This window comes from Myotis lucifugus, unplaced genomic scaffold (assembly GCF_000147115.1).
Source record: "Myotis lucifugus unplaced genomic scaffold, Myoluc2.0 scaffold_44, whole genome shotgun sequence".
In the NCBI taxonomy this organism is placed as follows: Eukaryota; Metazoa; Chordata; class Mammalia; order Chiroptera; family Vespertilionidae; genus Myotis; species Myotis lucifugus.
The window spans coordinates 2,750,448-2,766,143 of record NW_005871092.1 but is presented as its reverse complement, the minus strand read 5'-3'; the positions used below and the strand labels follow the sequence as shown (position 1 = coordinate 2,766,143).

General features: G+C 37.6%; 1 protein-coding gene across 3 annotated transcripts; it reads left to right on the top strand.

Moving 5' to 3' along the window:
• Positions 1 to 1,878: 1,878 nt before the first annotated feature.
• SMNDC1 (survival motor neuron domain containing 1) lies at positions 1,879 to 14,023 on the top strand. Of its 3 annotated transcripts, none has more exons than XM_006088116.3 (6): positions 1,879 to 2,056; positions 3,471 to 3,590; positions 8,551 to 8,693; positions 9,302 to 9,463; positions 10,850 to 11,003; positions 11,451 to 14,023. In XM_006088116.3, exons 2-6 carry the CDS (start codon positions 3,471 to 3,473, stop codon positions 11,586 to 11,588), a joined length of 717 nt encoding a protein of 238 aa, XP_006088178.1. In that variant the 5' UTR covers positions 1,879 to 2,056; the 3' UTR covers positions 11,589 to 14,023. The 3 variants fall into 3 exon arrangements, with proteins under 3 accessions (XP_006088178.1, XP_014310742.1, XP_023609119.1); XM_014455256.2 differs by lacking the exon at positions 1,879 to 2,056 and adding an exon at positions 2,196 to 3,097; XM_023753351.1 differs by lacking the exon at positions 1,879 to 2,056 and adding an exon at positions 6,477 to 6,666 and having other exon boundaries at positions 3,451 to 3,590.
• The last annotated feature ends 1,673 nt before the right edge of the window (positions 14,024 to 15,696 follow it).

Genomic DNA, 15,696 nt, shown 5'->3' with positions numbered 1-15,696 from the left:
AATCCTGAAAACAAAAACTATCCAGATGATAAAGAAATCTATACTGGAGCTTATAATAAATATTTTCCTATCTTCTCATCTAGAAGATTTGTGAAGAGTTGTTACTTGAGAGATTTTTACACAACTGCAAAGTTTTTTTTATATTCAAGGAAGAGTCTTCTGGCATTAATTTTAATAATACACAATTAGAATAAGAGCAGTTGTCAAAAACTACACTGTATTTTAAACAAACGTCTACTATATATTAAGGAAAAGTTCATCCTTTCTGGTGTGTCTTCCTCCTTAAAGCTAGCTGCATGCTGCTGCCCCCTGCAGCATGTCCAGTTCCTGCAAATTGTCACTCCAGTCACCACAAATTGCCATCTCTGTAGATTACGACTCAATATGAGGGATATGTGTGTGTAAGTAGAGAAGAAAAGGGAAGATCCCTTCAAAACAAACAAACAAACAAACCCCCAAGAAGACACTAAGGCAAAGATGCCACAGACCAAAAGAGTTAGCCCACCTGGGAAGAGGGCCTTTAGGTTCTAGCAACAGACCCCAACCTCCCAGAGAAAGTTCTTTCCTGGTCTTTTTGTGTCATGGGTCTTTATCTTTTTTTTTTTTTAATAACTAGTTTAACTGGAAAAAGGTTGCATATGTATAGAAAAAAGGGTAAATAGTAAAAGGGGTAATCAGTGAAAACATCTGGCTTTCACTCCAATCTCCTGTAACCATTCAGAAGTAACATGATATATACTATTAGAAACACAACCGCTTCAAACACGTTCCCTTTTTTGTTGTTAACCCTCACCTGAGGATATTTTCCATTGTTAACCCTCACTCGAGAATCTTTTGCTATTAATTTTTGGAGAGTGGAAGGGAGGGGAGAGACACAGAGAGCAACATCGATGTGAGAGAGAGATAATTGATTTGTTGCCTCCCCCTCGCCCCGACAGGCTAGGGACCCAGCCTGAAACCAGGGCACACGCGCCTTTGATGGGTATGGAACCCGCCACCCTTCAGTCCGCAGACTGATGCTCTATCCATTGAGCCAAACTGACTAGGGCCACATTCTTTTTTAAAAACACACACACAACAACATTTTTATTGATTTCAGAGAGGAAGGGAGAGGGAGGGAGAGAAATATCAATGAGAGAGAATCATTGATTAGCTGCCTCCTGCACTCCCCACACTAGGGATCAAGCCCACAACCTGGCAGGTGCCCTGACCCTCCTCCTGTTCACAGGTCGACACTCAACTAAGGAGCCACGCCGGCGGGACAGGCCACATTCCTTTTTAAACATAAATGAAAGCGGTCACACCACCGTTTACCACTCAAGACTAGAACTTGGAGACTGTTCTCTACCAAGCGAGATAGAACCCATATAGTGAATTTAAAACACATCTGTTCTAATAAAATAGGCTTAAAATAAATACACCTCCAATAGGTTCGGCCACAATTTAGTTTTTTGTTGTTACGACTTAGGTTTTCATGATTATAAAAAGCGGTGGTTCTCAAACTTGAGCGGACGACCACACTTGGAGAAGCAACTCCTAGTGCAATTGCTGCATTAAACCCCGTTACTCCCACCCCCCAGCGCTGCTCGCCGAAGGCGGTACGCGCCATGACTACCCAGGGAACCTCAAGCAGGACGCCGACACCCAGTCCCAAAAGAAGCCCACGACGCCCCAACGCCCAGCCGGAACTGGAAGGACGAACCTGCACTCGGCGCCAGGCGCCGTCCAGCGACGCAATTTCCGTCCCATTAAACCACGCCCACTCTGCGTCCCTAACGCAAGTAAGGGCTGGCGGCCTATTGGGCGTTACGAGTCACGTGACTCGAGCGGCGTCTCGCGATGGCTTTTAACTCTCGCGAAATTTCATCGCCTCTGTCTTTCCTCCTCCCAGTGCCGGGCTTCCCTCCCCTCCCCCTTACCGCCGACCGAGTTCTTTTCAGAGTCGCCGCCTTGGTGTCGCCGGGGAGATTTTTCTTGCGGCTACTGTTGCCGCAACCACCCCTGGGCTCATTGGCCCCGACCCCTTCCCGCCGCCCCGACCCTAACCCCACACAAGGTAACAAACCCGGTGAGGGAAGGAGTGAGGCCTCTCCGGGCCGCGGCCTCTCCCGAGTGGAGGGGAGGCCCGAGGCCCAGGAGCCGGCCGCGCCGGAGAGGCCTGGCCGCCGGCCACAGTGTCGGGAGCCCGGGCCTCCTCACCCACTCAGCGTTGGGCCCTGAGCGGCGCCGGTGGGGTCGGGGCCTCCGGGCCGCGGCGGCGAATGTGGCTAAGCCGGGGAACCCGTCGGGTGGGGCTGGGACGCGGGAGGCTTCTGAAGGGCGACCGGGGCCGTTTCCGGCGGAGCCTGTTGGGGGTGTGGGGGTCCCGGCCCCGCGGGCGTCCGCTCGGCGTCCCTGGAAGCTGATGTTTGAATTACTTGGAGGTCTGAGATGATCGGCCACGTTGTGGCGGGCTTTGGGGGGCGGGTGGATGGGAGGCGAGCAGCCCGGCCTGCCCGCACCCCTTGGAGCCCTTCCAGATCCCAGCCTGTCGTTGACGGGAGCTGAGACCGAGGGCCCCGAAGCCCCGGGCGTGCGCTCGTACACCGGGAGCGGATGCGCTCGCACCTTACTTCCAGGAGGAGGAGGAGGACTTGCGGGAAGGCTCGTCCCGGAATGCCCAGATGAGAGTGTTTGTGCTGGTCCTTGCCCGGAAGGAAACAAGCCGGCATTATTGAAGTGACTGGGCGGAAGACTTTAGCTCGGAGAAGAGCTTCTAAACACACTCATTAATAGAGAAGCTCATGTAGAGACAGTTATTTGTGTAGTTAATCCAAAAGCCATTCCTATTTGGCTTTGGAAGTATTCTTTAGTGCTTGTAGTAAATATATTTTTAGAAGTCTTCACTCCAACAGATTAATGTCTTTTGAGGGGGGAGGCCGGTGACGATCTAATAATCCTTTTAAATGAACCGACCACAGTGCTTTCCTTATTACAGGAATTTAAAGAAAATTAGAATTTCTCTAGTTCCCACATCAGCTTTTCTCTGAAACTAAGAGTAGAGGTGATGGTGATAAACTAAGCTGCAATGAATTGCAATGAGTTGGGAGCGACATTGGTAAGGTTAATTCAGGCAGACAAGGAATTTTTTTTAAAAATGTTTGTGGGCTTTTTTGTTGTTAATCCTCACCTGAGGATATTTTTCTGTCTTTTTTTTTTTCTTGGTTAATCTTTACCCGTGAATATTTTTCTATTGATTTTTTTTTTTTTCAGAGATAAGAGTGGAAGGAAAGGGGAGACAGAGAGAGAGAAACATCCATTGGTTGCCTCCCCCAGGTGCTGGGGGTCAGGGCCTGCAGCCTTGACTGCCATCGAACCCGGAACCCGTCAGTGTGGGGACGGAGGCTCTACCCACTGAGCAGAACTGGCTAGGGCAATGTTTGTGTGTTTTTGTTGTTCAGTTTTCATGGCCTTGCCCTTTTCCCCTCCAGATGTCAGAGGATCTAGCAAAACAGCTGGCAAGCTACAAAGCTCAACTCCAGCAAGTTGAAGCTGCCCTGTCTGGAAATGGAGAAAATGAAGATTTGCTAAAATTAAAAAAAGATTTACAAGTAAGTATGAGGGGACACTTACCGCTACATTATACAAAAAGAGTAGTTCTGTCTTTTTCAAATGATTTCTTGCTTAGGACTACAGGTGTCCAAGGCACTCCTTGGAGGTGGTGTTTACCCTTTCCCTTTGTGTGTATTCACATAGGCATCCTTGGCTGTAAAAGTAGGGTTGTTTCCTCAGTTTGCATACATCAAAATGAGTGAAGCATTGTCCTTTGTTATGTAAATCTTGTGTGTTCATTTAATAATAAGTTGATTTTAGAAGTCTCAGATTTACTAGAGAAGAGATATATAACTTTACAGTGGAAAGTACTTTTACATTTAAAGACCTGGCAAAGGAAGTTTAGTTCAAAAAGTAACTAAAATTAAAGGAGAAAGATAAAACCTGATTAAAATACTTTTTAATGCCACAAGTCTTTGAAAATGAGAGAGTGTGTGTGTGTATCAAAGCTAGCAGGTAACACTTTGTATTGAAAGCACATTATAAAAATATAAAAGATACTTGTTTTCTGCATAAATGTTACTTCATGTTTGAACTTAAAGGGTAGGTTTTTCAGTGTAGTTGTTGACACTTGTTGAAGTTAAATTGAATCTATGTGAAAGGGATACTAACTTGTTTTGTTTGTCATGGGAGAGTTCAGTATGTATGAAACCTGCTTTTAAAATCCTGTCCTGGGCAGGGGTTGTCTCAAGACAAATGAAGTCATAATAGTAAATATCTATTATTTCTCAGAACACTAGGTTGATTAATGAAAACTCCACATAAAAGATTTGTAAATATATATGACTTCCATCTTAACAAATTTGAGACTTAAAGTTTTGAACCTCATGTTTTGGAAACTTTTAAAAGGTGTTTTTATTAGATGCTCTTTCTTTACTGATTCAGTACAAAACTTGAATCATCTTTGTCTTATCTAAGTAATTCTTTCCCTCTATCATTTTTTGCCTTTTAAAGTTATTAATATTTTAGGAATATTAGAACTGCAAACAAATGAAAATTATTTTACATGAAGTCCAGATTCAGGATTCTGAAAGAGCTTATGTGGGTATAATTAAGATGTTGAATATTTTCAGGTTCAAATTCTAGATTTAGGATAAACTCTAATGAAGTTGCTGCGATGGTATTTGTTTGTTTGTTTGTTTTTAATCTTCACCTGAGGATATCTTTTTCCATTGATTTCTAGAGAAAGTGGAAGGAAGGGAGGAAAGAGAAGCATCATGTGAGAGAGATGAATTGATTGGTTGCCTCCTGCACAAGCTCCTACCGGAGCTGGGGAACCTGCAACCTGGGTACATGCCCTTGACCGGGAACAGAACCTGAGACACTGCAGCCCCCAGGTTGACTCTAATCACTGAACAAAACTTGCCTGGTATGTTATTTTTTAAAAACACAGAAAACGGGACCCTTTTTTAATTTGTAGAAGTCAGGCCAATAGATTTTAGGGTGCTAGTCAATAAGGAAGAAATGTTTGGAGAGCAATCTTTCCCACTCCCAGACCAACTTCTTGCCTCAAGGGAAGATCCTGGCACATCCCATCTTTCACCAATTTAAAAGCAGTCCTTTTTTTTTTTTTTTAAGAATTAAAAAAGAAACATTGTGTGCAAGGTTGTATATATTGCCTCCTGGGCAGTGGGAGAAAGGGTCTGTGTGGAACTGATCAAGGGGAAGTTGGGGGTGAAGGTTGAAACAGCATGATTATGAGGTCTTTTTAATATTTCTAGAATAAATTGCCAGAGCTTGGACAGAATTGCCTTATAGTGACATGATCTGTAGTGGAAGTTCTGATAGGCCTTGTAGTAAGAACACAAATGCCCTGGGGGGCTCATTTATCTGTAAAATCACTTCTATAACCATCAGAACAGCACTGTACAATAGAACTTTCTGAAATGATGAAAATGTTTTGTATCTGCTGTGCAATACTGGAGTCACTAGGCGCATGTGGCTATTGAATGTTTAAAATATGGCTAAAAATCTGAATCTTTAATTTTAGGTAATGAAATAGCCTGTATGACTACCTTATTGGTTGGCACAGATTTAGAAGCTTAAGTTCTAACAGTTCAGGTAGCCATACAGAATGTTCTTCCTAATTAAACCTTATCACAGTTTCTTTTCCTCTTAGTCTATCATGAGGGAAAAAAATCATTTTGGTCACTAGATTTAGGTCTGTGTAAACTAAAAACTGCTAAAAGGTGGAAGGCATCATTTAAGATTAGATAAAATTCTGGTAAGTGTTTGGATATCTGCTTCTACCTATAATTGTTGTCTCTATTGACTAGTTACAGCTTCTATTTAGCATGGGTTTAAAATTCTTTTTTTTTTTTTCCTCTGCTTTCTGGGATATACCTCAGGTCATTGATACTTAACACGTTAAGCGCCCAGTCAGTCACCGGTGACTGACTCTATACCTACCATCCGGAAGACAAAACAGGCTGGGCGCTTAACATGTTTAATACTGCCTTTTATGTTTGCTGAAAAGTCTGGTCAAACTGATTGAGTTTGTGGCCTTCTTTGTTTTCTTGTGTTTCTCTTATGGAATGTCTTATTCTGGTTATGAATTTGCCCTTTCACTTATGACAAATACTCTTTCTGCATTTTATCAATGACTTCCATTTTGCCAGTAAGGCTTCCATTTTTATCTCTTTATATACTGTCTTTCCTATAGAATAAAGTTACTCAGCACGCAGCAAATTTATCTACTGAAGTTCTAGTTGCCTTTCTTTTTTCACTTAAAAAAGTGGGTATAGTAAAATCCAGGCTAGCTAGCTGACTAGCTCCCCAGGCAGTCTATGATAATCACAGAAATAGTCAATTTATTAAGCTGTTTTGCTGAATAAAACTGGTTCTAAAGGAGGCAGGGGTCAAGTCACTTGTCTCATATATTACAGTGGCTCTCTGCATCCCCGAAACGCCTTCCTTCAGTAAGCAGAGTGCTTGAGTGCATCCCCTTTGACCTGCTGATATGTAGATCACAACATCTGATGCTTCCTGGAATTGCCGATTACTGTAACTGCTGCCCATCTGTCAATGAAGGAGCAGTTTCAGAACTCAGACTTGGGGGAGGAAAAGTAATTAATGGTATGTACCTTTAAGAACCCCCTCATACATAAAATAGTTTCTCTCTAATAATTTGGTCAGTATGCACATGTGAAGGAAAAAATTTAGAAGGGTCTTCATAGTTTGTTGGGTGAGGTATGTAAAATATGGCACAGTAAAAGGACAACTAGGGATAAATGCTGTGGATTTTTTAAAACGTCATTTCAGTGCAGGGCTCTGAAAATTATAAGTTTTTAGGACCCCTTTCTTTGGTGAAAATGTATTTTCTTATGAAAATAGGATAGGCATCTATCCTAAGAATAGTAGAGTTCTAAATCTTCAACCTACAAATGCAGAATTCATGTTTGTGCATTAGTAGGTAAATGATCATCCCTAGTTAGATGGAATTATTTAATGATAGAGGTTGTATGGGCTCTTGAGTCAGGCTTAGATTAGATTACATTCCTAGCCCTTAAAGTGGTTTATTAAAAACAGGACTGATAATTTACTCTCCTTTGTATAGTACATGATATATTTATTTGGAATGTCTTTGCTTTATTTGCTTTATATGCAAAAGTTCATCTAATTAAATGGTATCTGAATGGCTACTTGGCACCTGATAAAAGTTCATTAAAGATACTACTCTACTGAATTTAAATCTGAGTTTTCTAGTTTTTTATTCACAAAATTTAATTCACAAAACTGATCTTCCTCTAAGAGCTTAACATTCCCCCCATTTTTAGGCTCAAATACTCGTTTTTCAGAAATAGTCAGGAAGATATAGAATCTTAGGTGAGAGGTAATATTTAACTTTCTTGGCTACTGAACCAGAAGTACTATTTATAAAACCTCAATGGGAGCCAGAAGAAACTCAGTGCAGAGTTTAACTTGGTAATGTTTATCCCAAAAAACACATGATATTTTAAGGTATTTTGTATGCAGTAGTAGGGGAACAGTTATGCAAGTTTTTAAGTCAGATAAGATGATACATAATATGGGTTGTTTAATTTAGAGTAAAATTATAGCAGATAGGTAACAGATCTATCAATTTGTACTATTTCAAAAATGTAGCTGATCTATCAATTTGTACTATTCCTTGAGTTTTTTAACCAGCCCTCCCAAATACCTTCAAATGAAGCCAATAAGTATAAGCCTGAATTACAAAAATATTTGCCACACAGAAAGATATTGCTTGCCTGTGTGTGTTAACATTTATTATTTTTCCTTTTAAATGAAGATGTGCTAATATGTGTAACATTTAGGTATTGGGATATTTTCAATCTAACCTGGTAACTTGCTTACCTGGATGAGGTAAGCTTTATAATAAATGAATAGGAAGACTAATGGCTTTTTATATATACCTACAGTATTTTAGTAGAAATATGTATGAGCAGAAACATTTTTATTACTACAGATACAAGGCTGTTTCAAGTGTTTTGGGGCTTGGGGGTATGGGGCATGTTGGCTAGGCATTTAATAGTACTGTAATACCCTGTAAAACAATAGTCATGAAATACATATATGACATGATATAAGTGACTTTGAATCTAGCTCAGGCCTTCATAATTGACTTTCTCATCTTTGCAGAGATCTGGTCAGCTAAAATTGACACTTAGAAATAATGCATGGTATAAGCTCAAGTCTACCCAATTATTTCTACTAGTTTTTGAGATTAAGTTGAAAGGCAACTCTCTGGGTTTAAATCTCAGCTCCACACTGTATAAAATACTGTATCTCAGTTTATGCATGGGGATAATCACAGTACATACACTATACTTTTGTTATGAACTACAAATAACTGTAGAGTATGTAAGTGCTATATGGTGAGAGCTGTTGTCATAAAAAAATGAAAGAACTTGCTTGTTGAAAATAGGTGACAATGTGAATTATAAAAATAATGTTATGGTTTTTGGTTTTCCTTTCTAGGAAGTTATAGAACTAACCAAAGACCTTCTGTCAACTCAACCTTCAGAAACTCTTGCAAGTTCAGACTGTTTTGCTTCTGCTCAGCCCACTCATTCATGGAAAGTAGGGGACAAATGTATGGCAATCTGGAGTGAAGATGGACAGTAAGTGTAGAAAAAAACTAACTATAACATGAAATATTAATATACAATGGTAAGATGTTTTTATTCAGTTCGACTACCCTGTTTTAATCTTTCTATATAGCCAATGTGGTTAATAGAGCCAATTTGATTCTTGGGTGGTTACTATTAATACAGTTTAGTTTTAGTTTTGGATTAAATTTTGGGGCAGAAGAATGGCTAAGATCCCAAAGGAAAGAAAACTGAAAGCAGAGGAAAATGGATATTTTAAAAAATAATCTAAATTCTTTTTTCTTCAAATTGAAAATTGAGTGAATGGTTGGCTGTCTTAGATGTCCATGAAGTACACACACTGAAATTATTCCTATAAGAAATATCTTTTCTCAAAGAGATTGACTAAAGCACTGTTAGTAGACATGTAAGAGACTTTCCTGGCAAATATTGATTAGGACTTCCTTTTAGGATACCAGATGGCTAACTCCAACCACTCTTGCATTATCTTTGCCAAAGGGTCATTTGATTACAGAACTTTTATTTTAAGCACATGTAATAGTTGAATCACTACAGTGTAAGTCTTGTAGGCTGAGTACTAAACCTTTACTCACCTGCTTACAGCCATGATATCTTTACAGGTGTTATGAAGCGGAGATTGAGGAGATAGATGAAGAAAACGGCACTGCTGCAATCACCTTTGCTGGCTATGGCAATGCTGAAGTGACTCCACTGTTGAACCTGAAGCCTGTAGAAGAAGGAAGGAAGGCAAAGGAGGACAGTGGCAGCAAACCCATGTCCAAGTAAGTGTGTTTTTAGCATTTTAAGTGTAATCGTCCCCATTTGGGTATTTGAGGTGGTCTGCAGAATCTGTGCAGGCTAGTTTAGGATAAGAAGGTTATAATACTGCTTACCATTATTTTGAAGATTAGCAATATAAGGTTATTCATTCTCTGTATTTGTATGCCTGGGTAAGGTGAGGACATTTGGGTTTCCACTTAGGCATTTAGTAAGTATTTTTTAAGTGGATACTATATATATTATCACTAACCCAGATGCTGGAGTTCTACAACAGTGAAGAAAACCAACTTGGACCTTGTCCTGACTGAGTTTATAAATGAAACATAATGGGTACTTTAAGGGCACAAAGAACAGGTACCTAAACTGCACTTAGGCATTCGGGGAAATTACTTTGAGAAAATGACATCTAAACTTTAGAGATCTGAAAAGAAAAGGAGTTAGTCATACTAGAAGGTATGACTTTGAGCAAGTTGCCTATCTTCTGTTTCCTCATCTGGAAAACAGGGAAATAGTATCTACATTTTTGGATTTGTCAAAGAGTTTTCAAAACTTAAGTTGCTACATAAATATATTTGAATTTAAGAAAATTGTCATCTATTAAAATTACATTTGATTTAAGCAACCCAATAAGAAAATCAGATTATAGAGCATCTCTTATTTTTAATTTTTGACGTATGAAAAGCCACACTTGGCTTCATAGTGGTGATTATATGATACAAAGGAATCTAGATCTTATTACCTCTTTTTAAAGACCTCTTCCTTCATCCTTTTTTTGGTGAGACCTCAGTGTTAACTAAGCAGAACTTACTATGGGAGCTTTAGGCTCTAATCTTATTTACTGTTTTTGGAAAACCCCAGTTGCTTTTGTGTTAAGAATTGTTAGCTCTGATTTCCCTTTGTGCTCCTGTGCTCTTCCAATCTAAATGAAATAGGGATTTATGTTCCTCTAATCTCTTCATACACTATTTCCAAATGCAGCATTTTACACTTGCTAACTGTCCACTTAGAAATTAATAGAAGGTTTAGACATCTGTTGACACTCATCTTATTCCTAAAACACAACTGGCAAAAGCTATGTAAACATCAGCTAAAAAGTCATAGTTGAAATATTTTATTTAAATGGGCAATAGATTACTGTTATTGTTATATTTGAAAGTTTCCAAGTATGCACGATATATTTCAAATAACATTTATTAGTAGCACTGGGTCATTGGCGTTGATGTTAGTGCTTTTATTCATGAGAAGAGTATGTAAGTTTATTCATTTTCGTTCTTTTTTCTTCTTTTTTTTTTTTTTTGTATTATTAAATATCCCCAGGAAGTCGTGTTTTAATTGAGCATAACTGTTCAATCTTAAAGAGTTGACATTTAGTTGTTATATCCACACAGAAAAGAAATGATTGCTCAGCAGCGTGAATATAAAAAGAAGAAAGCTTTGAAAAAAGCACAGAGAATAAAAGAACTTGAGCAGGAGAGAGAGGACCAGAAAGTGAAATGGCAACAGTTCAACAACAGGGCCTATTCTAAAAACAAAAAAGGCCAGGTTAGTAAATCCTGTCATCATATTTTGTAAATTTGAAAAGCGCGGCTGTCATTAAAATGAAAAAGGAGGTACACAGATTTTTAAAAATACATGACTGGATCTTAAATTCAGAATTCTCTTCAATCTTCAGTTTGGCTTACTGAAAGAATCTACATTAGCCACTGTCTCTACAATAGAAATACTATAAATGAGAATTTATATCAGGAATTACAAAAGATCTAGTTTTTTTCCTTTCTGTAAACTAAAATTTGAAAAATTATTTGCTGTTTTACCACGTACAAGAGGGTGTGTTGTACCACATTTGCTTTGTTAACATGCCTTTATGCTGGACATCATTGGTAGATTTTATTTAAAAGAGCATTCAGGTTCTTTTTCTCCTAAGTATATTTTGTAATTTTTATTGTTTCCAAAACTAATCAAGAATGGTTTCTGTTTCATTTCCCCTAGGTAAAGAGGAGTATTTTTGCTTCACCTGAGAGTGTAACTGGCAAAGTTGGAGTAGGAACTTGTGGAATTGCTGATAAACCTATGACACAGTATCAAGATACCTCTAAATACAATGTCAGGCATTTGATGCCTCAATAATCAGAAAAACTGTTGGATTTCATCTCTGCAGGGCTTTACATTTACCTTTTTATCCTTATATTTTTCTAAAGGTAAATTATTTGTTAGATGAGTAAGGAAGATACCATTGTTGTCATTGTTTGACGTCAATAGAATGAAACTTGAAGAAATTGCATTTGATAACCGCTATTCATTTAACTTGGTTCATTACTACTACCACAGTTTCCTCAAAGTTTGTTGGGTAACGCAACTTTTCTAGATAGATGCTGCTTAAATAAAGCACTTAGATGAATTGTTGATCTTCCTGATATCAGGCCCCATACATTTTGTAAAGTCCTAACCTGGAACTTTCAGTACCTTAAAGCTTGCCACATATTCTGAAAGCAATTCACTGGAATATCAAGGCAAAACACCAAACTTTACAGAGATTTTTTTTTTTCTTACCTTCAACTTAAACTTGGCTATTGGCCAATTAAACCTAAAAAATAAGTTAACTTGTAAAAGTCCAATTCTGTTTTCAGGTTTTTCCTTTAATAACTTGTTTTCTAAGCCTGTTAGACCATCTCTAAAATGTATCCAGCTCTTTTATTCTTTTCATTGAGTTTTAGTTTTATGTAAAAAACCATGTTTTAGCACCAGCTACCTTTTCTAATTTTCCCCCCCTCCTGTGTTGGTTTTTCACATAGGGTAGTGGTACCATTTTTTTGGATGTGAAATGTTTATATGAGAAAACAAAAAGCTGATGTATAGCCCTGTATACAGTGTAGATACTATTTTTGTAAAAAAAAAGAAAAAAAAACAGCTAAATTAATGAACAAGAGTACTGAATGTTTCATCATTAAAAATTGACTGTATTTCTTGTGCATTAATCTGACCATAATCCCCTGTATATTATGTTCATGTAGCTGAGTTTGTAATTTTTGTTTACTAGATCAAGTTGTCAGCATTTGCTGGTATAAGTGAACATCACATTTATCCTGAGTTGAGTTTAAGCCAAATATATGCATAGAAAAGTGTCTTCCTGTTAATGGAAGTCAGTGATTTTCAGGATGTGTTAATTTCAGTTTTTGTATGTTTAACTTTTATTAAATAAAGTGTTTTTAAAATCTCCAGGGTGTGTTATGACAAAGGTAAAATCTTACTAGTAGCTCCCAGCATTGATAATGATTAAGCCTCACTGTACTTGCATACATCATTTCTGCAAAAGAAAATGAGTATGTTAAAGGTTTCGATAAATCCTTACCTACTCCCCTTCCATTAGACATAAAGAATTAGATTCTAAAGGGCAAACCAATTTTAAGGGCTTATGCTCTGTTTGGAGTTTATAAATTTTTGCTACCGGGAAAATAAAATTTTTTATTTCATGTATTTTAATTCTTTTGGTAAATTGAAACTTTCAGGAGGATAGTGGTGAGGTAGAATTTTTCATCTTGCCTTTCCACCTCCCAACCCAGGAGATTACTTTTTCCTTTCATTTTTGGCCACTGAGTAGCGCACATGATAGAAAAAAAGGTGAAACGTTTTTTACATACAAGGTACATATTACAGTAGAAAAAGGGCCACATAGCTTGAAAAACATATAAATAAAATATACTAATGCTCTCGTTATTAATTGTAACATACTAATCAACAGTATCCTTGAAGGATTGCAATTGTACCCTTTTAATGAAAAACCACAGGACAGACATTTGGTATAATTGAGTGGCCACACCAAATGGTTTTTGGTGAGATTACCTTGGTATGTTTATCACTCACCTGGTGTTTGTGTAGGCAAGACTTGTGTTGAGACTTGTGCTTTGTTTGACCCTATGGGCCTTCCTTTCTGTACATTAATTTTTCTGGAGGGCTTTGCAGTAGGAGGAGAAAAGAGTAAAGGTGACCATATTCTATAAAATATATTTTTTAAAATAGGCATATGTAGCATGAGATCTTGTGTCAAAAGACCTAGATGTGGCTCTGAAAAGTCTGAGATACCAGGATGATGATAGTGTCTTTGGATTAAACGAAAAGTTAAGACGCCTGGAGAGAGTATCTGTCTTGTGTCATGTAACACTTGGTCTTATGAAGCTTAATGTAATTTCCCATCAAGAAAGGCTTGACAAGCTCAGTAACTAACAGATCGTGCTGTCAGTCATTTAGGGCTCCCAAATAGCTATGGTTGCATACATCTTTTCAGAACTTGACATTTGACTTTGTTGTTATTGAACAGTTGAAGAATTCTTCAAGACCAGTCCTAACGTTCCCAAAATATGTAAACTTTAAAATTGTAGTATTAATCACAGATAACATGCTTTTTAAATTAATATGTAGAAAGACCATATTAGAAGAGCAAGGACTTGAATCAGACTGCTGTTTGAATCCTGGCTTCCTTATTTATTACCTGTGTGTATGACTCCTCTTTGATTCAGTTTTCAGCTGTAGAATAATTTGTTTCAATAAATTGTAAGGATGAATGAGTTAATATGTGTAAAGTGCTTAGTGGAGTATCTGGCATGTGGTAAGCACTATAGAAGTGTTTAGCTATTACTGTGCAGAGTGGTAATGGTGAATATCTGATCTTTCTTCCTTTTTTTTCTTAAATTCTTTATTGTTTAAAGTGTTACATATATCTCCCTTTCCCCCCATTGACCTCTCCCTGACCACCCCCAGCCCCTGATCTTTTTTCCTTAATTTGAACAATAATTCATATCAAAATGTATAATAATGCCCATTGCTTACAATTTGGCCCCTAATTATAAACATGCTACTGAAATGTTATCAAACTTTATAAGTACACCCTAGTAAAGGTTAAGATTTTTATATTAGAATGTCTTAGGCATGTTTCTTGATGGGAAGGGGATACAGGTTATAATAAAATCATCCCTAATGCTTGTTTAAAATTAAAGAGGAATTCCTGGATCCTACCTCAGAATCATCTAAGCCAAGATATAGCTGTCACTCCACAGGTGATTCTGATGCACATCTCTGGCTGAGAAACATGTTTTTGGGTAAATACAGGGGTGCACAAAAGGAGGTTTACTATGCCATTGTGACATTCTTTTGAGTTAAAGCTATTGTAACAATCATAACTTGCATGTCTTTTACCATACGAATTTGTCCACCCTGTATAAAAGCAGTTTTTGAAATGAAGGAAAAATTACATTAATAAGTGGCAGTTTTCTTAGCCCAATTATGAAGACTAGGCATCAAACTAAAATGAAATGCATCCATCTATTGTAATAACTCATTTTTAAAAAATGCTTGTTTTTCACAAAAGGGTGCCATGTGTATGTTTCCACTACAATGCAGTTCTAATGCTGAGTGAGCCTGCCTTTAATGTAGCAAAGGAAAACCAAATAACAAAGGAAAAACCATAGTTTTGTAAATTGTGTGTCTGTAGATTGTAATTCTTAAAAGAGACAAAACCACTTGCAAATTCAGGCAAAAAATATTTTTAAAGCTTTGATTTGACTTTGCCTTAACTTTGATATTAACTGAAATATAAAATTATTAAAACCCAACAAGGTTTATATTTTAAAATCTTTAGAGTTCGATAAATACCTGTTGAATTGTATTAAGTATTTGTATTATACTATGAAGCAACCAATTACTATAAATGGTAATTTACAAGTAAATATGAACATTCTTTGTATCTAGGATTTTTGAGTTGCAAGCTAAACACTGAATTTTTACTGCAGTGGAAAGGAAGAGCATAGCAGGCAAAATAACAGGTAATACCGTAGTTTAAACAAACAAAAACCCAAGTAATTGAATCCCCTTACATTATGATATTTAACAAGCATATCTGTATAGATATGCTCTTAAGAGGTTCAGAAACCAATATTGACATTCTAAGAATTTGTTTTGGCCTGGCTAAAAATAAATAGCAAAAGAAAACATCAGATGGAAGATTTTAGATTTCTGTGAAGTTCTTTGATCGCCTCCTCTTGCCTTTCAGCTTATGTACATAGAGGTGGTTCTATTATGGCCTTGAGGTAAAGCAGATCTGAGACTAACATGGCTTGTGGTAGTTGACAGCTGAACTAGCTAAAAATATCAAATTATGGATACTTAAATTATCTTTGTTCCCAGAAATAAAAACTGGTAGTTTACTTCCACCAAGCACCTCACCAGTTCATTTTTATGAAAC